This window comes from Nothobranchius furzeri, chromosome 17, assembly GCF_043380555.1.
Source record: "Nothobranchius furzeri strain GRZ-AD chromosome 17, NfurGRZ-RIMD1, whole genome shotgun sequence".
Classification (NCBI taxonomy): domain Eukaryota; kingdom Metazoa; phylum Chordata; class Actinopteri; order Cyprinodontiformes; family Nothobranchiidae; genus Nothobranchius; species Nothobranchius furzeri.
In genome coordinates this window covers 44,679,134-44,704,517 of record NC_091757.1, presented here as the reverse complement: position 1 = coordinate 44,704,517, position 25,384 = coordinate 44,679,134, and the positions used below count along the sequence as shown (strand labels likewise).

The 25,384-nt window shown below is 44.9% G+C and overlaps 1 protein-coding gene across 1 annotated transcript in view; it reads right to left on the bottom strand.

The window, feature by feature from the left end:
* Positions 1-9,051: 9,051 nt before the first annotated feature.
* Positions 9,052-25,384, bottom strand: part of setbp1 (SET binding protein 1) — a 30,896-nt gene continuing 14,563 nt past the window's right edge. Inside the window, exons 3-7 of the mRNA XM_015972547.3 lie at positions 17,172-17,593; positions 15,130-17,061; positions 14,819-15,026; positions 13,660-14,716; positions 9,052-9,789 (exon numbers count right to left, since the gene is read on the bottom strand). Of these exons, the coding sequence (XP_015828033.3) occupies positions 9,281-9,789; positions 13,660-14,716; positions 14,819-15,026; positions 15,130-17,061; positions 17,172-17,593 (4,128 nt within the window). The 3' untranslated portion in view covers positions 9,052-9,280. The remainder of the gene's footprint in view (positions 9,790-13,659; positions 14,717-14,818; positions 15,027-15,129; positions 17,062-17,171; positions 17,594-25,384) is intronic.

Here is a 25,384-nt window from a genome sequence, read left to right as displayed (position 1 = left end):
GTCTGCCACTCCACAGGAACTGCCCCCGATGACCACGCAATGTTGCAGAGACGTGTCAACCACGAAAACCCTACAACATCCATAGCCTTGAGATACCCAGGACGTATCTCATCTGCCCCCGGGAATCCGCCGCTGTGTAGTTGTTTGACTACCTCAGCAACTTCTGCCCCTGAGATTGTACAGCCCATCCCCAGGTCTCCCAGCTCTTGTTCCTCCTCGGAATGCACGTAGGTGGGAGTGAGGAGCTCCTCAAAATATTCCTTCCACCGTCCGACTATAGCCCCAGTTGACATCAGCAGCTCCCTATCCCCACTGTAAACAGTGTGAGCGAGTTGCTTTCTTCCTCTCCTGAGGCGCCGGACAGTTTGCCAGAACCTCTTTGGAGCCGATCGATAGTCTTTCTCCATGGCCTCAACAAACTCCTCCCATGCCCGAGATTTTTCCTCGGCAACTGCCACTGCTGCACCCCGCTTGGCTATCCGGTACCTGTCTGCTGCCTCCGGAGACCCACAGACAAGCCACGCCCTGTGGGCCTCCTTCTTCAGCCTGATGGCTCCCCGAACCTCTGGTGTCCACCAGCAGGTACGGGGGTTGCCACCACGACTGGCACCAGCCACTTTGCAACCACAGCCAGCAACAGCCGCCTCAACAATCGCAGAGTGGAACAAGGCCCACTCGGAGTCAATGTCCCCCACTGCTCTCGGGACGCGGTCAAAGCTCTGCTGGAGGTGGGAGTTGAAGACCGTCTTGGCAGGTTCTTCTGCCACGCATTCCCAGCAGACCCTCACTATACGTTTGGGTCTGCCAGGTCTACGCGGCATCTTCCCCTGCCATCTGATCCAACTCACCACGAGGTGGTGATCAGTTGACAGCTCCGCTCCTCTCTTCACCCGGGTGTCCAAAACATACGGCCGCAGGTCAAATGATACCACTACAAAGTCTATCATCGACCTGCGACCTAGGGTGCCCTGGTACAAAGTGTACCCATGGGCATCCTTATGTTCGAACATGGTGTTCATTATGGCCAAACAGCGGCTTGCACAGAAGTCCAATAATGAAACAGCACTTGAGTTCAGATCAGGAGGGAAGTTCCTCCCAATCACACCCCTCCAGGTCAAGCTGTCATTGCCCACGTGAGCATTGAAGTCCCCCAGCAGGACAATGGAGTCCCCTGATGGAGCACTATCTAGCACTCGTCCCAGGGACTCCAAAAAGGGTGGGTACTCTGAACTGATATTTGGCCCATAAGCACAAACAACAGTCAGGACCCGTTCCCCGACCCGAAGGCGCAGGGAAGCTACCCTCTCGTCCCCCGGGGTAAACCCCAACACACAGTCAGAGAGTCTTGGGGCTAACAAAAACCCAACCCCAGCCCTCTGCCTCTCACCTGGAGCAACTCCAGCAAAGGAGAGTGTCCAACCCCTCTCAAGGTCATGGGTTCCAGTGTCAATGCTATGTATCAAGGTGAGTCCGACTATATCTAGCTGATACCGCTCAACCTCTGCCACAAGCTCCTGTTCCTTCCCCGCCGGTGAGGTGACGTTCCATGTCCCAAAAACCAGTTTTCTTGTCTGGGGATCGGACCGCCAAGGTCTGCCACCCGATCCATACTGCACCGGACCCTTCATGTTCCTCCTGCGAGTGGTGGGTCCACAGTTGGATGAGCCCATGTATCTGGTTTGGGCTGGGCCCAGCCAGGCCCCGTGGGCGAAAGCCGGCACACCAGGTGCTCGCTCACGGGCCTCAACCCCAGGCCTGGCTCCAGGGTGGGACCCCGGTAACCCTCCGGGCCGGGTACTCTGACTCTTTGATTGTCTATCCATGAAAGATCCTCTGAACTGTTCTTTGTCTCACCCTTCACCAAAGACCAATTTGTCATGGGAGACCCTACCAGGAGCATAAAGTGCCCCAGACAACATAGCTCCTAGGATCATTAGGGCATTCAAACTCCTCCACCGTGATAAGGTGACGGTTCAATAATTGAATTAATTATTAGAAGAAGAAGAAGAAAATATCAATTCTATAGTGCCTCTCAAGATAAAAATCACGAGGCGCTTCACAAAAACAAAAACAAAAAATATAAAAATTGTAAAAATAGAAAAAAAAGCATTTTGAAAATCTTTAAAAATATATTTAAAATGAGCAAGAATAAGCAATTGCGATTTAAAAGAAAAAATGTTAAGAAAGAGAGAGAGAGTGAATAGGAAAGAGGGAGATCAGTGGATCCTGAGGAAGGTGGGATAGGTGGGGAGAGCCAAATAAAGAGAGTGGTGAAGAAGGTCATCCAAAAGCCAGCTTAAACAAGTGAGTCTTCAGCTGCTTTTTAAAGGAGACCACTGAGTCCACTGATCTCAGGCTCAGGGGGAGAGAGTTCCAGAGTCTGGGGGCCACAGCAGCAAATTATCTGTCACCTTTGGTCTTTAGCCTGGTGCGCTGCACAACCAGTAGGCTTTGATCACTGGACCTCAGGGACCTGCTGGGGGTGTAGGGACTAAGAAGATCACCAATGTAAGATGGTGCATGTCCATGTAAGGCCCTATAGACCAGAACCAGGATCTTGAAATGAACCCTGAAGTTGACTGGCAGCCAGTGAAGCTGGAGGAGAAGCGGGGTGATGTGGGTGTATTTGGAGGACTTGGTCAGAAGCCGAGCACAGGCATTCTGAACCACTTGTAGACGGTTCAGGGAGGTTCTGCTCAGACACGTGAAAAGAGAGTTACAGTAGTCTAAGCATGAGGAGATGAAGGTGTGGAGAACTGTCTCAAGTTCAGAGCGAGCCAGAATGGGACTCAGCTTAGCAATGTTCCTGAGATGGAAGAAGGAAGAGCGAACAAGAGAACTGACATGAGAATCCAGGGTGAGAGCTGGGTCAAAGGTCACGCCAAGATTCCTGACGGAAGGTTTGGTGTGAGAAGCAAGCTGACCAAGAGAGTCTCTGACTTTGGGAACCAGCTTGTCTGGGGCCCAGATGAGGATCTCAGTCTTTTCTTCATTCAGCTGAAGAAAGCTCCCAGCCATCCATGTTTTGATAGAGTCTAAGCAGGTGTGTAACAGCTGCAGCTTAGACATCTCATGGGGCTTAAAGGATATGTACAGTTGGATGCCATCTGCATAAAGATGACAGGAGATTCCTTTGAAGGAGCTCAGGATGTGCTGAGGAGGAAGCAGATAGAGGAGGAAGAGTAGAGGCCCCAGCACAGAACCTTGTGGGACACCATGGGTAAGAGAGGTGGTGGAGGACCTAAACTTGGAGACGGCCATAGAAAAGGTGCGCTCAGAGAGATAAGAGGAGAACCACTCCAGAGCAGATCCTGATAGGCCTACCCAGTCTCTTAGCCTCTCCAGTAGCAGGTGATGGTCAACAGTGTCAAAGGCTGCAGTCAGGTCCGGCAGGACCAGAACAGAACAGTCCCCTGCATCACTGTGAGTCAGAAGGTCATTAGAGACCCTAAGAAGAGCTGTTTCAGTAGAATGAGCTCTACGAAAACCTGACTGAAAGCTATCATAGATGTTATGTTCATCAAGAGCAGCTGTGAGTTGTTTAGCCACAACCAAAGGACAAGAAGCTAGAAGATTGCGCCGATGTTTACCAGATAAACCACGCTTTAAGAGAAGTCTTATTCTCACCTGGATTCCTGCTCGTTTACCTCTTTTCCTCCGACGTTTTCCCGGGACCGGACAAACATCGCTAGAGGTGCGCAGCTCTGGATCGTTGATTGCTTCCGGGCCAGTGCGCCGCTCAGGTAAACAAACAGGATGGTAAATCCTCGGTGCATCTTGGGCGATCGTGAAGGAACGGAAGGACAAAAGAGTTTGGCGATCATAGGAGATGGTAGCAGGGACAATACTGAAGAGGATCGCAGACAGGAGCAAGGTGGAAAAGAGGAGGTTAGTGGAGAAAAGTTTGAAAAGGTGGCCGGTGACCGCGGCGAAGCCAGGCACAGGCGCCACCTTGCTGACCTGAAAGACTCATTGACTCATATTTAATAATTTACACAATTGTGCTACAAATTTAAATCTGGTAGCTAATATTTCATTAAATTTGTAGAAATTTTTCTAAGGTAGCTTTTTGGAACACCACTGAGTCCTAAATACATTTCCCCACAAGAAACAATCAAGCTAACCTGATTGCATTAGCAATTGCTTGTAGCCACAAAAATGAGTAAATGTATGATGAAGAAAATTAATTCTGTTTCATGTTAAGCTCAGTGGCTTTGTAATAGCTGAGGAAGACCCTAAGAATATACTTGAGTTGTTTCACCTCTTGACCCAGCTTTCAGTTCAGTTTCACACATGCTGCGCAATTCATTTGCACTTTGTGTCCCTGACTTTTGCTGTGAGATGAAACCGCATTTGATTCAGAGCCTGGATGAGAAATCCACATTTTAATATATTTTTCCTGTCTGACTCAAGAGTACATCCATCATGCAGGATGTGTTTTTGCAGAGCAGTTTCACCTCCATCCATCTCTTCCCCTCCCATGATGCGGAGGGTGGAGAGGAGCCATGTGGGCTCGTTTGCAGTCATCAGTACAGAGTGATTTGGGTGCAGGCTCACTGCTTCTCTGACTTCTATTGGTGAGCGAAATTTATTTATTTATTTTTTGCAGCACAACATCAGTGGTGCCAACAGTTCCATCAGCTCCACTAGATACACTCAGATACATTTGGGCAGCTCACCCTGCAACCATGGTAACAGAAGAATTTTGCTAGTTGGCCGCAGCCAATAGTGTGGCACTTTCCACTCACCTCCGTCCAATAACAGAACAGCCTGCAGCCCAGCCCACCTAGAAGTGACACTGTTGGGGCAGTGCAAGAACGATTTAGAGATTGGCTAATGAACAAGTAGGAGAGTACTAGAGTGTGTGTGTGTGTGTGTGCATGTGTGTTTTTATGTGTGACTCAGAGAGAGAGAGAGAGAGAGAGAGAGAGAGAGAGAGAGAGAGAGAGAGAGAGAGAGAGAGACTAGGTGATGATGCAAATCATCTAATGAGAGGATTCCCTCTCATTTAGACACAACATGGAGTATCAGTGTAAAGTAGAACTCATTCACTCATTTTGTTGTGCCTTTCCATCAAACACACACACACGCACACATGCAAGCACGCGCTCATACAACGAACACACACACACACATGCACTAACAAAAATATTCACAGACAGTTTTCAGGGAATGAGAAAAAAGGCTCATGCAACCTTAAGCTGTCAATAAAGTCATTTATTATTTCACACAATGGATAACATGAACAACTTGAACTGTAGTTCTTCTCAATAAGTGCTCAACGCTGCCGGCCAACAGAAGGGTAGCAAAGAATGAGCGTTTCATTTTAAAGAAAAGAAAAAGAACCTACAAGAACATGACCAAAAGCATGCCAGCAGACATGAATATACATATATTACATGTATATATGTGCTTAAGACATATATCTGTATGCTGGCAAATGCAAATACAAAATATATGTGTATGTTTACACACATATACTGCGGAGGATATATGCATATGCATGTGCATCTAGTATTTACTCTATATGTCAAATATTTGCAGTTTTAATATTCATACAATGTACAAAAATGCTTCATGAATTAAAAAATCCATTACAAAAAGAAACATATCAAACAATGTACAAGTCTTGCTTCAAATTCAATTGAAATTCAACTTGTCTAAAATATTTATGCATACAATCAATTTTAGCATGCAAATAAAAGAAATCCACTCTAGAAAAAGTTCAAATACACTATGTATACAAATTAAAATATGCCCACAATGTTAGGAGAGCTCACTTTGTGCTCTACAGAAGTATATTTACTGGTTTTTCTCAGTGCCTCATCTGCACTTTCAGGTTTTTAAAAATGTTATAGCTTCGAATGGGAAACGTATGCTGTGAGGACGACGACATGTACAGTAACGTTTATGAGTTTCTGCTTCACGTGACCCTGGCTCTGCGTGTAGGACTCGGCACTGCATGCTACATAGAGAATTCAAGGGGGATGTTACATGTTGGTGCTAGTGTCTATCTTCCTATAATTGAAAGTTGTACAGTAAAGACCCAAATAACATTGAAGTACGATCAAACACTGTTGCGACACCTTTGGTGCTGAAAACAAAGCGCTAAAAGATGCTTGCATCAGGGTTGAGTTGTACCCTCTGGTCCAGACCAGCTGCTAACATCAGTGACCATGAACCCCATTCCCAAACACATCCTCTCTGCAGTCTCTGCGTAGAGTGAAAGCTCTGGATTAGGACAATACTTGTCAGAGTTAGAAGGCACCGGAGCGTTGGCTGGTAGGAATCACAGACAGGACAGACATTACCTGGGGCCTTTAACTCCGCCATCAGAGACCTCTGCCTGACCACAGGAGTAAAAAGGCCCACATGCACAGATAAAATCTTCACCACAAACAGACTGCCGATCCACTCAAAGTCATCCAGCAAAGCAAGGTTAAGCACGCTAACATTAGGTTGGGAGTATTTTTGGCTGTTTCCTCTGAGAACTCCCCTAGCACACAATCCTTTTCACGCTACGACGCCGCACCAACTGGCTGCAGGCTAAAACGTCAGCCGGGGTGCCTATTTTTGGTCGAGCGCACCACAATCTGGCTCAAGGAACTTTTTGAAAACATGCTAAGGCTGATTTCTTTGTTAACCGTTTTCTGTAAATTAATGGGCTGAAACAATGACTCTGGAGTTTATTAAATAATAATGAGATGATTTCAGTCATTTTTGTTCATTCACTTCAGCTTTGAGCATTTAGGGGGGACAGATGGTGTGTGTGTGTGTGTGTGTGTGTGTGTGTGTGTGTGTGTGTGTGTGTGTGTGTGTGTGTGTGTGTGTGGTTTTTAGGAGACAGTCTCTGTGTCGTTGGGTCCAACTGAGATCCATGCAGGATGTACATAATAACACTATTTACAACAAGCACATCAATACTGTAGCTTTACATCTGTTTAAGGCTGTACTGCATAGTGAGGCAGTAACTATAGTTTTTTGAAATGATAGTCACTTTCTGCACATCATATTACTGGTATTATTCACAAATCTCATGACGAGAACTCGCTTTTATTTAGTAAATAAGACCACTTATTCCTTTGTCGAAGGGTGGACCCAGATTTTTCTTTTTAAGGTCATTGCCAGGTATGGCTTGATGCATAGCAAACAACAACAAATGTGGTTTTCATGACAACTGCCCCTGTTCCTTCTTTGGCAGATGTTTAACCAGTTATCTGTTGTAAATAACTGATTAGGTCAGAATGTGTGATCTTGAATTTTACATCTAAGACATTAGAATCATTATTTCCTAATAGAATCCCAAACAGTGGGTCTTTGTGTTTCCACTGTCACAGCACAGCGGTATCTAGGTCAGGACTTGTATTTAATACAGTGAGTCCAGCCCCTCTAGCTCTGTCATGAAGATATGGGTCAGAAAACGTAGAGGAAGCTGGGAGCCGGATGGACTCGACGGAAGCCACGAAGGGACACAGGCAGAGTCAGGGTTCTGGTGACTAAGATAGACGCGTCATGTGAACAATCACAAAATTATCGGGTCACTCTCCGGGACACTCGTTGCCTTTTTCTGTTTCTCAAGTCGAATGCAATTTAGTGACAAAAAGAAACATAAGGCACAAGTTGAACGGCTGCAACTGAGAATCCCACCCCGTCTGAAGAAAATATACTCCTGAATAAAAAAAAAAGTTGCCAAACGAATCCATTGCTTTTACGCTGAAACACGTGTCTGAGAAAATTCCAACCAATACCCAAAGTCACCAATACTGCAATGAGAGTTTAACATCAATGACAAAAATATCCTAAATGCCTACATTCTACAGTGCACATAGGAATGCTTTACATAGTTGAGAACACAGTAGAGTTTGTCCAACTCTGATCCAAGGTACTTCTACATCCTCACATCGAATACTGAGACTTTGGTTTTCTAAATCTAAATACTGGATTTTTTTTCCCCAAAAATATTTCCAAGGATAAGAATTTTAAAACCACGTTAAGTAGAAAGACAGGAATTAGCTTTTCAAAATTTGAGCCCTCTTCTGCTGAACGGTCCAATCACGATTCAGACTCAGGCTTGGGTTTGACGCTTATGGCTGCGTGGCCTGCATATATGAATTGATTAAAACGAAGCAAAAATAAAAATAAAAAATGTAAGGCTAGAACAAGCATTAAGTGCTGCATTTGATTGATGCAAATGAATGTATTTTTATAGTGCATTTACCAAACTCTTATAGTTTACCAAAACACACCCAACATCCCTCTTTTATCCAACCTCTCCGCCTCAGCCCCTTTCATATAAACACAATAACGAGTGTATGAACAAATATATGTGGTTTTTTTCTGTCTGAAAACAAACTTGTCTCGAGTCACACCCATGTCTGTTTTTGGTTATAAAACAATACACACTTTCATTTGTCTATTGTACAACAATTCTATTTCATATACTGTATGCCGGTACACATCTATAAGCTGGTTTCCCATTCTACAAGGCATTCGTTTCTATGTACAGTGGGACAGTCTCCTCGTCCGCCATATTGCCTTCATTTGCTGCCCAGGAGAGGCCTGAGCGGGATTGGGAGAAGCATGTGACTCACTGGGAAAATCAAGGAAGCCCGAGGACTGGAGATGCAAACCATCAGTGGGAGCAAATAAGCAGGAGTAACAGACACCAGGGAGTACTTAAAAAAATCAGGGAGCATGTCAAGCAGAGTAGAGGAGCTGCCAGGAAGAATGAGTTACTCCTAAGAGAAGGTAAGAAAAATTGGAAGGTAAAACACAGACAGGGTAAGGTGGCTTAATTACTGATGTGTTATCCCACACGTCCTTGACAAGTTTCCTCAAAAAGGCAAAAATAAGCAGAGCTGCACAGTTTTATATAACCATTACCCCTCCCCTTTGCTGGTAAATATATGGCTAATGCCACATTCAGATACTGTATCATAAAGTACCATACACATCACGGTATCAGATACGTAAAGAATCACATAAAATCCTACACTATCATAAGTACCACACACTTTTATAGCATCAGATTCAGTATCAAATAGTACCATATAGTGCCATTGTAAACCAAGGTCCAAATAATGCTTGAAAGGTCCATGTCTGGTTGGGTTCTGGTCGGTGGAAGTGTTCCTCCGGCACATCCATCTTGCTCCTCACGACAAACAAGGCAGGAGGTCAAAGTGCATCAAGGAGTCCCAAAAGTAGGGGGCACAGCATTGATGGGCTTTAGAGCACATTGATTCTGTTAACTGCTCTCCGTTCAGTTCAGGGGTTTTCCTTCTTATGCCTGACTAGAGGGAAGCCAGAGTTCGTCCCTGCTGTGACCCCTGCCTCGTCGTTTGCCCTCTTTAGACCCAGGAGGTATGGTCCTTGCTTGATGCACCACGTTCTCGATAGCTGCTGAGACGGAATCGTGACTGGTGTGCTCCTGAGTCTCGAGGGTTAAGCTGGGCCTGAGGCTCTGCCTACCGGACACGTTGTCACACCTTTCCAGGACGGGCATTCCCAAAGTCCTCGCGTCACTTCTCCTGCTGGCCACTATGTCCAAACCTCGACCGTCGGCCCAGCTTTCCTCCCTGATGCTGGCCGGCTCAGATTCTTCGATGGGCTGTTTTCGGGGCCGTCCGGGCCGTCTCTTGATGACATTATTTCCTGTTTTAGCTTGTCGCTGCAGACGCTTGGCACGCAGGATCTTCTGCACATGATCAAAGTTCAAAGAATGCATCCTCCTGACGTCCTTTTGGATCTGTTCCACCTCACACCGTTTATACCGCCGCTTACTGGGAACACCTGGGAGGGGGAGAAGAAGAAGATGAGTGAGATGGAGCATCACAAGGTAAATAAATAGCAAAACAGAGCCTATAAAGAAACAGGAGTCCTCGTTCGAGCAAAAAGTAGAAAAGAAATCATATCATTTAGCTCATGGAGAGAATGTCTTATTTGCCTCAAGAGCTTCCTGCTAATTTTGAGATATTCATGTAAGCTTTTCAAAGCCCAGCTGAGCCAGGAGAGCAGATCCTATCCTGTAATTGTCTATTAGTGAGCAGAGAGAAGAGGGGAGAGGAGGAGATCCAATTCTGTTTGCAGGAAACCCAAAGAAATGTCTCCTTCAACCATTTAATATGTCACCACACAATAAAAGCCCCGTACATCTGGAGCCCAGGCTGATGTATCTACGGACTTGCATAGACATAAATACAAATACACACATGTGCATACACGTTCAGGAGCGACACGCAGAAATAATGAATTCAGCAGTTCAGAATGGCTGAGCAGAAGAAACTTGAGCCGTATTGTTTCCTTCACATTGATGAACTGGGCAGTTTGCCCTTTGCATGCTGCTCTATCCTTTCTCTTCCTCTCCCATTAGTCTCAGTCTCTCTTCCTCTCCATTCTTCACGGGCAGCAAAATGCTGCTCTCTCTCATTTTCAATTAAGCTGGTAACTGCATCGTTTCATTTCCGCCTTCATTTCAGAAACTGTTTCCTGATCTTGGCGTGTCTCAGTCCTTCGTTTTGTTTCCCATCTTTGTGCCATTCCTCAAACCCCACCACCATCCACCTCCCCCTCCACCCTCTCCTCCCTGTCTGGGCACTGTTCCCAGGGCTCAGAGTGAGCAACAGCCAAAATGGAGAAAAAGCACAATCAACCACTGGTCCTCAAATGGTACACATGTAGTATGCTTGGTCTCTGTCTTACGAGCTTTCCTTTCTGCTCATGGATTTCTAAACCATGTTGTTTCTTCTGCAGCTCCAGAATGCTGTCAATCCTCGATGATCACATTAGCTTTCTAAATTATGCTTCAAAAAGGCAACATTATGAGCATAAAGTGATGCATTGAAAATGAGCCTACTGATGTGAAAAGAATGGTTTTGATTAACTGTGTTTAAATTCAAATGTTCTTTACTGGAGGGGTTTTGTTGCTCTCCTTTTGTCTTCATAACACCCTGAAAATAAGTTTCTTAATTGGGTTCAAAATAGGGAATAATCCTATATGTAATTTTCACTTTTTATTATTTAAAATATTTCTCTTTTTCTAAAATGTCCATGCATTTGCAGCCAAATCCATGAAACTGGGTGATTTGTTTATTTTACAGAACTCCAAATGTCATTCTTATTCCTATTTGGTGCTGCAAACAAGAATTGTTGTATGAGCAAAGACCTCAGCAGCGCCGAGCTGAATGCCACGCTGCCCTGCAGATGAAGATCTCCCTCATGAATGGATTTATCAGCCGTCAATGAACTCATTAGTGATAGAAACTCATAAAGAAGTAAAATTCATCAAGGGTTATAGCTCAAACCATAATCACCCACTGTTTCTGTCATTTATTTCTAAATGTCCCAGTGATGGACTGGTGACCTGTCCAGGATGTCCCTGGCCTCTCGTCCAAATTCTGCTGAGTGGGAATAAAATATAACTGAAGAGATGTTTAAGTGAGGATATATTCTATTCCTCAGTTTAGAAGTAATGCAAGAAGGAGATAGACATTTTAAATTATGTAGGCGTTGAAGTGAGTCTGCTTTCATCTGTTGTTTACTGTAAAACTAAGGAGACATCATTCAGTTGTTGTTCAAGAATTCAGAACAGGCAGGGAAATTAGTTACTGCAGAAAGCACTAAGTGACAGTAGTTTATGAGCTGCACAGAAGTGAACACACACACACACACACACACACACACACACACACACACACACACTCACACAACAAAGTAGCAGAATTTATGAGCGCCATACACGGAACATAAAACCAATGACCTTCCGCATTGAGAGGGGCCGTACGGCGCTGAGGACCGGTTTCTCTCAGGAATAGGAAGTTTTATTTGTACGGTGAAACCACCTCTACGGCCCGCTGAGACCAGGTTTCTGACTGAGTAAAGTCGTCTTTTAAGCATTTATGTTAATTAGAGTTTTGCCTAGTTGACTCCACATTCATGTCACATGACTTGTTCTGCATGATGAACCTATGCTTCTGCTCCCCACGTCCCACGTGCTCAGTCCTGTTGTGTTCTTGTTTGTTGTCCAATCTTATTTGCTTTTGCACATTTTTCACATCGAATGTGTTGGGAGTACTTTTATACTCAGCCAATTTGAAGGTCAAAGTACATATCTGACCACCCAAAAAGTTGTCGTTCATTTGGTGAATGAAAATATGCTTTTGTGCAAAAATTAATAAAAGAAAAGCGATGTGAGACGTGACATGGGAAAAACCAAACATGGATGCATGAAATGAATAACACTGTTGTATACAAGCTGCATGATCAAAAAAATCTTAAATTTTGCAGCTGGGTCAGGTTGTGAGATGAAAAAGTGCATGGCTGTGTGTGCGTGGCAGTGCTCATATGCACACGCGCCTGCGTTTTAATTGGACTAAAGCTGTGAACTGAAGCAGTAAGTCATGCTAGAAGAGGGGCAGTGGGGGGGGGGGGGTGCAGGGAGGAGAGAGGAGAGAGGGTAATCTTGGACTGAGGTGGTGGGGGAGACGGGGGAAAATAGAGGGAGGAATGGAGGGGGAGAGTCTGGGATTGAAGTAAATGAGAACAGCAAGGGCAACAGCTGCTGGAGCCACAAAAGGAAAAGGTAAAGATGTGCAGGGTAGGAGAGGTGCTTTAACAATAATATGGATAAGGTGGGGTGAGGGGCTGTGTATATGAGTCATCCGTCCTGGATCCCCTGGGGTGTGGGGGGAGTATTCTAACCGGGCCCCTGGCTTCTCCTCCCCACCACTGGACTAGGCCCCAGTCATTAAACCCGCTGGCTGGCAGCCAGCTCTTTTAACACAGGCAAGAGCCTTTTACGGCGTGTCTGTAGAAAATAAATCACAGTGTGTGAATAATATATCTCTGGCGAAGGCATTGGCAGGAGAGAAGGGAGAGAGGTGGAGGGAGGGTGGAGGACGGCAAGATTGGTGAATTATAGTTGTCTCCATCCATGCATTACGTTCTCTTTATCCCCGGCCAGATGTGCTCAAAGACAGCAGAATACAGAATGTAACAAACTGCACATTACTCTGGCGGTGAGAATGTGGACTTAACTGTCTGTTTGTATGCTCTAAGACCTGATAATTCTGTGCAAAGCATGTTTATAAATAGGAATCACCTTTACAATTCGTATAAGTCTTCATTCGAAACAGGAAATCCCTTTAAACTTGGACTAAATGCTAAACAACCAGTGGAGAACAGTTAGTAATCCCACATAACCTTGGCTAGTTAAGATCACAACAGTTTTTTACAATGTGTGTGTATCCTTTTCAACACTGGTTTGTTTCTGTGCCTATAAGATATAAGCAATATCATTAATATATAATGAATATCATTAATCCTCATTAATGAACTGGATGCAAACGTAGGAAGCCTCAGCCGTGTTTACTCTGTAATCTCCTTGACCAAATTTAAAATCTCTGCATTTTTGAATTTTTAAAGGAGGGATTTTGCATTAGATTTTTTTTATTGCTTTGGATTAAAAGTGTTCTAATCCCACCTGATTGGGTTTCTTGCAAGAAGGTGTCAAGCTATAGATTTACTGGTTTCACAAAATCCAAAGAAAATAAGCAACACTTCTAATCTTGTAGACCCAGAAGAGTCAGGAAACACAAGATTAAACAGTTTTAGAATCACAGCAGAAGTGTTGTGTTTGCTGTAAATACACAAAATCAATCTTACCAGCGAGGGAGGGACTGTTCATCTGCTCTGTGTCCTGGATGGCCGTTTGGAACGACATTAAACCCTGATCGCCAAAGACAGCGAGCCTTGTCCTTCTGCTCCTCTCAACACACTCGTCCTCGCGTAACCCCGAAAAAAGGTCAGAAGCTGACTCTGACCTCTGTGACTGGCCGCTGTAGCTGCCCATGAAGCTCTTTACTGTCTGTGCAGCCTGACGAGAGCGAAACTGACTGTCTGCAAGAGAGTGTGTGGACAGCTGGTCCGACTCAAAAATCCCTAGGCTGGATCCCAGGTTGGAGCTTCTGGCGTTGCTCCTTTGCTTCTCCATATGCTTTGACGAACCCTGACTGCTCAAGTCCCTCCTTTGGCTCAGCATGCTGAGGCATGCGTTGGTCTTAGCTCCACTGAAAAGTCCCCCCAAGTCCTGACGGTCTTGTGGTGACAGAAGGGTTTCGTCCTTGTGCTTATGTTTGTGCTTGTGCTTTCTCTTATGAAGACGGACCCCTGCGAGACCACCTGCACTGCCATTACTGAGGGATCCTAGACCATCTCCTCTTACAGCGGGGCCCTGGAGTGGACCACTAGTGGTACGAATCTTCGCCCCTGCTTGCAGCTTTGAGTGTGCAGTAGAGTGGAAAGCCTTGGGAGGAGGGACAGCAGGCCTCATGAAAGGAGATGGAGGCGCAGGTCCAAGGGAGTGGTGCGGCAGGTAAAATGGGGGGGTGGGAGGAAAGTAGCCCAAATTCAGAGGAGGTGCATAAGGCATTGCATACGGTGCTGCATAGTAATTTCCTCCTCCCAGCGGGTAACCGTATCCTGGAACAAAAGGCAGTTTTGATGTGATTGGCTCGCTGACTTTAGCTGGACGGCCGCGCCTCCTTTTAGCTTTCAGATCGACACTCCTGTGGAGGTATGAGCTGGGGTCACAGGGGTAAGAGTCGTAGCTAATTGGGTAGTAATGATGAAAGTTGAGCCGGAAAATGGAAGGATAAGGATGTTGGGGGTAGCAGGTGTATTGCCTGTGCGACACTCGCAGCTGTTGGAGTTTTATCACAACCTAGAAGGAAGTTAGGAGGAAAAAAAGGATTAGAATACATAATTAAAGCATGTGACAGCATCAAGTGTAAGGTTAGACATTGATTGTGATCATGGATCTAACCTCTTCCAGCTCAGAGAGAAAGTGAAGATGATCCCTGCTTTGAAAGCACTTCCTCTTTCTACGATGATGCTTTTGCTTCTTTTCCTGCTGTGACAAATAGTTACCAACAGCGGCGGCTTGCCGTTCACAGCGTGCTCTGCTGCTCCTGTTAGATGCATCCAGAGCTGCAGCCTCCGCAGATTCAAACCCACACAGGTCAAACGAGTACCTGCATGAACACAGCATAAAATAACATGAAAACTACAATATTTATGCCAACCTAGTAGGTGAAAAGATTAGAGGGGAAAGGGTATAACAGCAGTATACTGCACCTGCGACGGGAGGCAGGACCCTTCTCGGTTTGATCTGAGGTGCTGTTGTTGTCTGTCCCAATCCCACTGTCACTAGGAATTGTTTCCTCACTGTGGGACTCGCTGATGGGGGACAGGGTCACCTCTTTTACTGATGCCCCCTCTGATAGGTGGGAGGGTGAATTGGCCAGAAGGCGAGGAGGAGAAAGTTTCCAACCCCCTGAGAGAAAGCCCCTGCCTATTGGTTTAGAGGGCAGGGCTGAGACGGGCTGCAAATTGGGCATGGTGGCATCTGTGTTGCTGGCTCTTAGGGATGGAGCACAAGAACTGGGAGATGAGTTGGTGGAAGGCACTGCAGGGCTATCGTAAAGACAGAATGTGGAGACAGACAATGGCGGCTTGTCCCTTGTGGTTTTGAGGAGGATGGAGCCTTGAGTTTCGGCTCTGGGTTTCCGCCCTCTCTTCTTTCCAATATAAATTGTACCTCTCTTGCTGACGTTGATCTGTTTTCCCAATCGAGCCTCAATGGTGGTTGCCATAGCACTCATGGCTGAGGTGACAGGAGCTGAGGGTGACTTCAGAGCCAGAGAGCCATTCTGACTAGATCCAGAGAGAATCTCGTTTAAGATGCTTTGCATTTTCCCGAGCTTTGTCTTATTTATTGACCTAGGATGGCCTCTGCCTCGCGTTAGCTTCAGGCTGTTAGAACAGTCGCTGGATGTTGGGGAGGCCATTTGAACTAACGTGTTTAGACCATGTGTCTTTCTCCTGCGGCTTAGCCCTGTAGAGGTGTCCTGTGACAGTGGGCTTGGGGGTGAGGTGGAGGTGCCCTCGTGAATGGTCTCCACGGTTAGGAGTGGCTGTTTCTTTGGACGCCCTCGTTTCCTCTTGATGGGAGCGTGGACCGTTAGACTGTCACTATTGGTGTAGAGTGGGCTAGACGGGGTAATTGGGAAAGCAGAAGGTGGCTCTGATAAGGCCAGAGGACTTCCCAGTTTGTCTCTTTGAGGTGATGTCAGACTGGTATGACTTTTAACTTTCAGGTAGGACCATCTGTCGTTGACCTTTGCTGGTTTAAGTTTGGCTTCAGAGACAATATTGTTTTTAGGGCTGGGACTCAGGTCAACCCTGCCTCTAGGACTTGGACTTGGACTAATGTTGGTCCTGGGTTTAGGACTGGGGATGGGACTGATGCTACCTCTATAGCTGGGGCTAGGGAGTCTGAGATTGGAGCTAAGATTAAGCTTGTTGATATGATTGTATGCAGGCTCTCTGAGTTTAAGGGTATCTGTACCACTCTTGGGACGACCCACTGGATTCTTTTTCACTCCTTTTAAACTCTGATCTGACTCCTGGTCAGGCCCACTTGTAACAGCTTCTCCTCTTTCTGCCTTTTCGGCCCTCTCTGCTTTATCCCTCTTATCACCTTTATCTCCTCTCTCTGCCTTTTCGATCCTTTCAGTGCTGCTGTCCGCCTGACTTTTAAGACGAGAGTCAGTCTTGTGAGTCTCTACCTTATGTGCTACTTTGGGTTCCGGGGCTCCGGTCTGAAGCTTCTGGGTAGCTTCCAGAATCTGAAGCTGTGGTTGCTCCTCCAAAGAAAACGACTCGTCAAACGAAGGCCTCCTCCGTCTCTTCCTTCCTTTACCATCCTCTGTGATCAGGGGCATACCTCTCTCTTCTTCATCTCCTCTCCTTCCAGCGTTTGTTTGCTCTCTTTCCTCTCTTCTCCGCTCTTCTCTTTCTGAGTGAAACTGTTCAGATAGCTCCTCTTGGTTGTACTTCTGCCTGTCTTCTGAATTACCTGGACTCTCTGATCCTCTCTCTGGATGCTTTCCCCAATGTGCATCAGTACCGTGGGGATTACAGAGCACCTTCTGAGAATCCTTCCTGCCATACTTCCTCTTGATATTCCCAAAGAGCTGTTCGCTTACTTCTTGCAAGCCCTTACCCCTAGAGATATGCATAAGCAGAGAAATTAAGCAAAATAAATAAGAAAGGATGCATTGTAACTTACTGATGGAGTTCTTATTTTTGTGTTATTAAAAAAAATATAGCCATACCTGCTGAGCGATGTCAGGTTGAGAATACTGGCATCTGTGACCACTGGCAGCTGCAATTCTGGAGTCATGGATCTCTGAGGTGAGGGGGTCTGTGTTGCTGTCCGTTGATAAGGTTGTGTCGGATCAAGCAGAGTACTTCTGCTTGCTCCTAGCAAACCTCCTGCTGCGTTAGATTCCCCCGAATGGACAGAGGATGAAAAAGGTGCCACAGATGTAATCCACTCCGGAACAACTTGGTGTTGTTGTGCATTAACATGCTGGAACTTTTGCGTGAGGCTGTGCTGTGATTGTGGCATGTTTGAGATAGCATTTGTAGGAGGGAGGGTGCTGCGAAGCTGATGTTTAGGCAGAGTGTGATCCCCCAGAAGCTGTAGAAGGCCCCCTTCTTTCTGCTCTGGCATTCTGAACTGACGCTCGTACGTCTGAAACACAGGAGGGAAACAGACGAGTTTACTACAGAAAAACTGTGACTGTGTGGCAGCTTTAAATACTTGCAATGATAGACCAATTATGTGATAATGTAATCAGAAATATATATATATACATATATATATATATATATATATATATATATATATATACATACATACATACATACATATATATATATATAGGGATGTGTATTGGTGAAATTCTGGCAATACAATATGCATCACGATACAGGGCAGACGATACAATATATCACAATATATTGCGATACATTCAGCCAGACAATAGAAGCGATTTTTTTAGACTAAATCTATTGTAGAAAATTTCAATAAACTGTCCAAACTGATACTTAACATGTTTATCGTGATGTATCTGAACCATAATAAAGAGATTTACATTTCAATAGTGGAAACAAAACTCCCACTGCACACTGCTGCCAACTAGAAGTCGGCGTTTGAATTGCACCAAAGGAAATGAAAATACACAAATGTTTGCATGTAAATTCTGCCCAAAAGTCGATACACGGCTTTTGAATATTGATATAATATTGCAGGAAACAATATCACGATATACTGCCATATCGATATTTTCTTACATCCCTATATATATATATATATATATATATATATATATATATATATATATATATATATATATATATATATATATATGTGTATATGTATATATATATATATATATATATATATATATATATATATATATATATATATATGTATATATATATATATATATATATATATATATATATATATATATATATGTATATACATATACATATAAATATATATATATGAGTTAGGAGTAGCCTTTCAGTAAATCAGTAAATTGTTGTGCTTTAGGATGCCCTCCATCTCTTTTCACTGCACAACTTAAGGTTTTAATACATCTTTTGAGCATGGATGAACAATGTGCAACAAAACAAAGGGCTTGTTTGCAGAGCAATTAAATTCCTGTGGCAAGGATGTTGCATGCTGTGCGATCAGTGGAGGGTAGATCTGGGGACGTCTGGAAAAAACACGATATTATTCACAGTAGCCTAACGCAGCCACATCTCTGCCCCAGATCTGTGATTATTTATGTATTGTCTTTATTTTTCATGACTACCAGCCTTGTAAATATCATTTGTTTTGCCTAAAAATGCAAAACAAATTATATGTTTTCCTTTTACTTATAAAAAGATTTATATCTTCCCCCTCATAGCCGTATATGCAAAACTCTCAATAAACTGTACTAAACTAGAAGAGCCCACTTAATGTATCACTGCTGCATAATCAGAGTACTGCTGGAAGATGAGAAATAGAGCAGCGGATGGCCTCTGTGGTTTAGCCTCTTATTAACAGACTCAGTATGCCGCAACAAGACACTGTTCTGCTGCACAGCAGGGAGATGTAACCTAACCACAGGCTTGCCTCTTATGCCTCTCATGGTCATGTACACACAGGCGTACAAGTGCACACGCACACACTTGATGTACACATTTTACAGGCTTCACAAAATTCTAGTGTTATGTACGAGTGAAGCTGCTGCACATTTACAGACTCGTGCACAAACAACCCAACTGTTGCAAAGCTCTCAGGTCTGGTGTAGACATTTACATGCCCGCTGTCTTTCACGTTGCTAATGTGTTGCTCTGCCTACATCACTTTTCTGTCACTTCTGTCTTTTCTGCAGTCAGTAATCACTCAGCGAGTTGTTTTCACACTTCCCTGAAACAGTTAATAAGCCAGATGCAAACTCACAAAGCAAAAAATAAATTAAAAAACACACACAAACGCCAAGGAGCACAGGACTCGTGTGGATCGAAATGAAAAAAAGAGAAAAGAAACAGAAACAGGCCCAAGCAAACACTGAGCAGTGTAAATGATTAACAAAGCCAGAAAACACACACATGCACTCTTATTTATCTGCTCAATACAAGGCTATGCTGTCCTCTGAGTTAGGTTGAGCTGTGTGCTTGTGTGTGTGTGTGTGTGTGTGTGTGTGTGTGTGTGTGTGTGTGTGTGTGTGTGTGTGTGTGTGTGTGTGTGTGTGTGTGTGTGTGTGTGTGTGTGTGTGTGTGTGTGTGCGTGCTTGGGTGTGTGTGTGTGTGCGTGTGTGTGTGTGTGTGTGTGTGTGTGTGTGTGTGTGTGTGTGTGTGTGTGTGTGTGTGCGTGCTTGGGTGTGTGTGTGTGTGTGTGTGTGTGTGTGTGTGTGTGTGTGTGTGTGTGTGTGTGTGTGTGTGTGTGTGTGTGTGTGTGTGCGTGCTTGGGTGTGTGGAGGGAGGTGACACTAGAGAACAGAGTCAGTGAGGCCAAAGAGGAATAAAATGACAGACACCTGATACACACTTGCTTTCTCATTTAACCTATCCTAGAATACCTGCTGTTTCAGGTTAAGGAAGGGCACAGAAGACAGAGACAGACATAAAGCCGAGAAGTGTGTGTGTGTGTGGGTGCGTGTGTGTGTGTGTGTGTGATGGTAGTGAGGGGGACTAAGGTAAGACAGACAGACACAAACACATATATACATCCTCCCCAGTGGCCGCAGAGCAACCACGGACAGATAATAAAGAGAGGAGGCAAAACACCTTTTCCCACAGATGGAGAAGAAGAAAAAAAGAAAGAAAAAGAAATTATAAATAATGTTCACACCCCCCACCCCTCCTTCTGCTTCCATTTTCCGGTTGCGGCTGGGTTATATTGGCACCAGTTCAACTTTTTGTTCTTAGTTTCCTCCCTAATACCTCCTCGCCTCCATCACCCCTCCTTTACACCTCCCTGCGTGAAGCAATTCCAGGAAAAATGCAGGCACTCTCTGATATCCACACAGGCAAATGTAAATAGTGGCCATAAAGCCCTTGTTACCGCCTCTTAGATCTGCGTTTTAGCCAACAAAGAGGGTAAACAACTCAGAATCCTCCCTACTCTCCCCAGACAGTCAACACAAGCTGCTCGTAAATATCGACAAACTTTAACTTGGTAATCGCTTAATATTTCAATTTTTCATCTACTGTTTGCTCTAAATGGCTCTTAAATCTCTGCGCCTATACAACTCTCACAAACAATTCACAATTGAATTTCCTTCTGGGATTAATAAAGTATTTTTGAATTTGAATTGAATTGAAGCTTGTACTCAAGAAAACAACACAGTTGTGCAGAAAAAAATGTGTGTGTGTGTGTGTGTGTGTGTGTGTGTGTGTGTGTGTGTGTGTGTGTGTGTGTGTGTGTGTGTGTGTGTGTGTGTGTGTGTGTGTGGTTCATACACTTTTGATCACCTTTGTATTTTACTGCAGGGATGCAGAAGGGGGCAGCGTTCAGGAAATTAGAACAGCAGCACACAAGCATGGACTTTGACCTTAATGCAGATCAAAAGCTCAAGACCTGTCAGGATTCAACCTTTCCCACAAAATCCCTCATCTACAGCTGAAAAAGAGATAAGGATAGAGATCACCGACTCGTGTTTAGCCTTCAACTTATCTCATGCACACTCTGTCCCTCGAGGCTCAGCTCTGTCACTAACTCAACAACTAATTTCTCTGGGTCTTACAACGTGGATCCATCTGCAAAAATGCCCAACCAACACCTGAACGCAGGCGGGTCTAGAGCTCCACATCCCTTTTTAGTGGTGATATAACCATCAGATAAGGTCAGAGCGCGGCAGCAAAGAAGGTCATGGATAATATGTGACTAAGTGCTGCAATCACCCGACTGAAAGGCACTTTGCAAATGACTCAGCATAAATTTTCTGACAAATATGTGGGTGTGTGTCTGCAACACGCTCAGTGGGGCTTAAATGAAAGTCTAGATGAACTGTGCTCTTTCCTGATTGATGTAAAGGAAGGTGGTGAGTTCTTCTCTGCAAACATACTGTGAGCACCATGGTTGCACTATTATAGTGGGAAAGAACACCCTAAACAGGCACACCCAAATCTCACAAACCTACACACACACACACACACACAAGCAAGCATATACACAAAACTTCAAGCCCAGATGTACACAAACAAGCTGCCCTTCAAATAGTTTTTCGCAGCCTTTTATTTGGCTGCACGCCCAGCGGTTAGAGTGTTTAATTTTTCCCTGTGTACGGCACTGGGCAGCAGTCCAGGCAGACACACAAAGAGAAAGAGAGGGAGAGAGGGGGGTTGAAGGGGGTGTTACTAAAAGAACGAGAGAGGCAGAGAGGGAAGGACGCAGGAAAAACAAGACGAGAGATGCCTGGACTCGTTTACCGCCGGTTTCCCTCTGAAACGTTATTATTGATATGATCCTGTCTTTTTACCTCACTCTCACCTTGTAACACACACACACACACACACACTCCCTTGGATGTCACCATGTCATCCCCCTCCTCTGCCCCTGTGGCCTTGTGCGAACCCCCACCCTCGCCACCCTCTCATCTCCTTGTCCTTTTCTTCTACTATTTTCTTTTCTGGAACTGACCATTCTCTTTCTGTGGGAACTACCACCATCAGACACCCCACCCCCCCACCCACCACCACCACCCCTCCGATGCCCGCTTCTCTCCAGCCCCATTCAGAGCGCTGCTTCCCTGTGATCTGTGTTTCTGACAGCTCTGTGAACACACACACACACACACACACACACACACACACACACACACACACACACACACACACACACACACACACACACACAGCTCCTCTGCAAACAAACACCATGAATACTAACAGGGCTTTGTATCCACAGCACTTAAAACCGGGAAGAGGCGGTGGGGTGAGGACGAGGGGGGAGAAGAAAGAAAAGGAGGGAAAAAGCATTGGAGAAAAAAAAGAGGAGCTGTAGCAATGTGTTGATCTTGTGGCCACTCTCACAGACCCCCCCACCCCCACCCCATTCACCTCCTCATCCCTGTTTCTCGTTCACTCGTTCTTCCCACCAGTTCTCCCGGGAATAAAGACTTCCATTCATGTGCCTGAGGAGACCCACAGCAGGGGGGGAGAGAAGAGGGAGGAGAAAGGGGTGGAGAGAGGAGGGGCTATCAAGGTGGGACAGTTTGTGGGTAGCTGGGATGAAACCATGTTGGCTAAAACTGTGTGGACACGTCGCTGTACAAGTCTGTTCTTTGCGCAGCTGAACTCCATTATCTCTGATCTGTGCCACACGGAGCTGTTCCTGGGAAAGTTGGGCAGGAAAACTTTTACAAAATGGGCTCTACTCAAAACTACTGCCAAATCAGCCTCCAAATTTAGTACTTGTCATTCAATGTTTTATATTTAATTTTGTAATTTCTGTGCCTTTCACGCTGGATGTGATCATATATTGGATCTGTGGTGCTTCTGTCTCACTGAAGGCGCAGTGGATGGTCTCAAGCACGACCCTAGTAGCAGTCTGAAGTGCTCCCAGAGATAGCAGCAAAACACCAAAGAGTCTCCTTGTCACGCTTTCATCAGACACGCTCAGAAGTTGATGACTCAATTTAAACAAGAGCGCCTGATTGGCTGAACCAAAGCGTGTTATTAGGTTGTAGTTAGAGGTTTTCACCCGCTCAGTAATGGCAGACACATTTACATGCTACACAAAGTATACGTCTAATCCCCACTATTAGCATTAATGGTCTGCTGAGGCATGTGTGCATCCTGCTGGTGAATAATACTAAGAGGAACATTAGAGTTGTTTCATGGTGATTATTACAGTGATTACACACCGATTGTTCCTTTTATGAATGCAACTTAAGTCCGGTGACAGCAATACACGTGTCAATCAGCACCAAAAGCTCAGGAAACATGAAAGTACTACACACACACCGCAGCACGAACACTCACGCAAAAGTCCAATCCATCTCTGCGTCCGACAACTAAATACTTTTTCATCTGTACTTCAACTGAAGTAAACATTACTGACATATGTGAAACACGAAAGTGTAAACGCCAAGGGAAGATGCTGTTTACATACTCTGTGCTCTACAACCCAATCGTACCACGTCTGTACAACAGGAAATAATTAACAGTCAATGAGCTGCTCCAAGGGATGACTTCCTGTGTGGAATGATGGGTAATTCAAGACAGAAGCTGGGCTGAGATTAAACACTTCCTCTCTGTGGTCTGTAACCACAAAGCCCCTCTCACTGATTAGTCAGTCGCAAGTAATGCTCTCTCCCATCCATCCATCCACCCAGTGGTCTACATTCTTTGTGGGCTACATCGCTTCAATGACTTTGGGTGACTTCATGTTTCCTGCAAAGATACTAAATTAGACTGATTTAAATATAATTCTGCAAAGATTTTTTTTGTCTCTTAGATGTCCACAAACTGCTCAGACTTTGCACCCCAGCCGACTGGAGCACCAACTCACCTTTGATAAGATCTATGGCCTCTCTTGAGAAAAAGTTCACATATTTACGCAAACCAACACCAAAAAGGACATTTATTCCCTAAACCCTCTACAAAGAGAGTTTCGATGTCTAAAGCGAAAATGTTTTGATGGATGGCTAACTTTCTGGGCTACAGCTTTTTTTTAACAAATATGAAAGTTCAGAATTTAGGTTTTATTTAGCAAACATTGTGACTTTTGAATCTGCACTAACTACAGTAAAATCATAATAACTCATTTGTCTACATAAGCCTTATTTAGAACTACGAGAGTTAACCTGTTTTTCCATCAAGTGATGCTTAAAATAACATTTAACGAGTCAAACAATGGGTCTCATGTCTATGTCTGATGCTTTTGAAGCAACTGTTTATTTAACTGAGTGTCCATGTTTCAGTGAAAGTCCTCAGATGATCTCAGGCTTAAGAAGAGAGAAAGAGTCGGTGAGCCGCTGTAATGACATCCTCAGTGACAGGGAGAATAGACAAAGTGAGACACAATAGTCTTAACCAATCAGACTGCCTGCCTCCTCTCTGGCCCCTTCTTACCAACAATAATGCCTTTGTGTGAGGCTGCACTCCACTCGTGTGTTCGCTGATGCACACAGACCAAAATGAAACTTCCTACACTTTCTCAGACGTTCAAAGAGAGAGTTTGGCGAGCTGCGTCTGGAATTAAAGAGTGTATTTTGTCTGATAACCTGGCTCGATGTGCATTTCTATGTGTGTGTTTCCTATAGGCCTGGCCACATGACTGCAGCTGCCCCCTCGCTTTCCCTTGTCTCACCCAGCACCCCCTCCTTGTTGTAGGTGAGAGGTCACACGGAGTGGCATTCCTCTCGGTCTGGGAGCGAGCGACTACTACGCCGAGAAGTGGGGGCAGAGAAAGAGAGACTGAGCAGAAGAGGAGGAATAAGAACAAAAAACAAGAGGTCAAAGACGCAACTGACAAGAGCAGCGGGAAAACAAAGATGAGGAGCACGGAACATTTTTGGGAGTATGTTTGCTTGTGTGTGTGTGTGTGTGTGTGTGTGTGTGTGTGTGTGTGTGTGTGTGTGTGTGTGTGTGTGTGTGTGTGTGTGTGTGTGTGTGTGTGTGTGTGTGTGTGTGTGTGTGTGTGTGTGTGTGAAATTAACCGGTGAACAAAAAGCCCATTGCTTCGTGTCCCTGCTTCAAAAACACAGCTGTTTGTTTAGGCTGAGCAGCGCCGAGGGACAGGCACATTGACAGAAGGTCACATGGGCACATTTATTCATACACTTAAGAGACAGAGAGCGCAAACAAACAAACTGGGAGACAATTCCTCAATATCTGGAGCAAAAACTTGGAGAGCACACAAATACTGGTTCCAAAATTGAAAATATTTCTGTTTGAAAGCACCTGTCATGTGAGAAGCCATTTTCTAAAGCGTATCATCAGAAAAAAGTGATTATTCTCCCATAATAAAATCATTAAG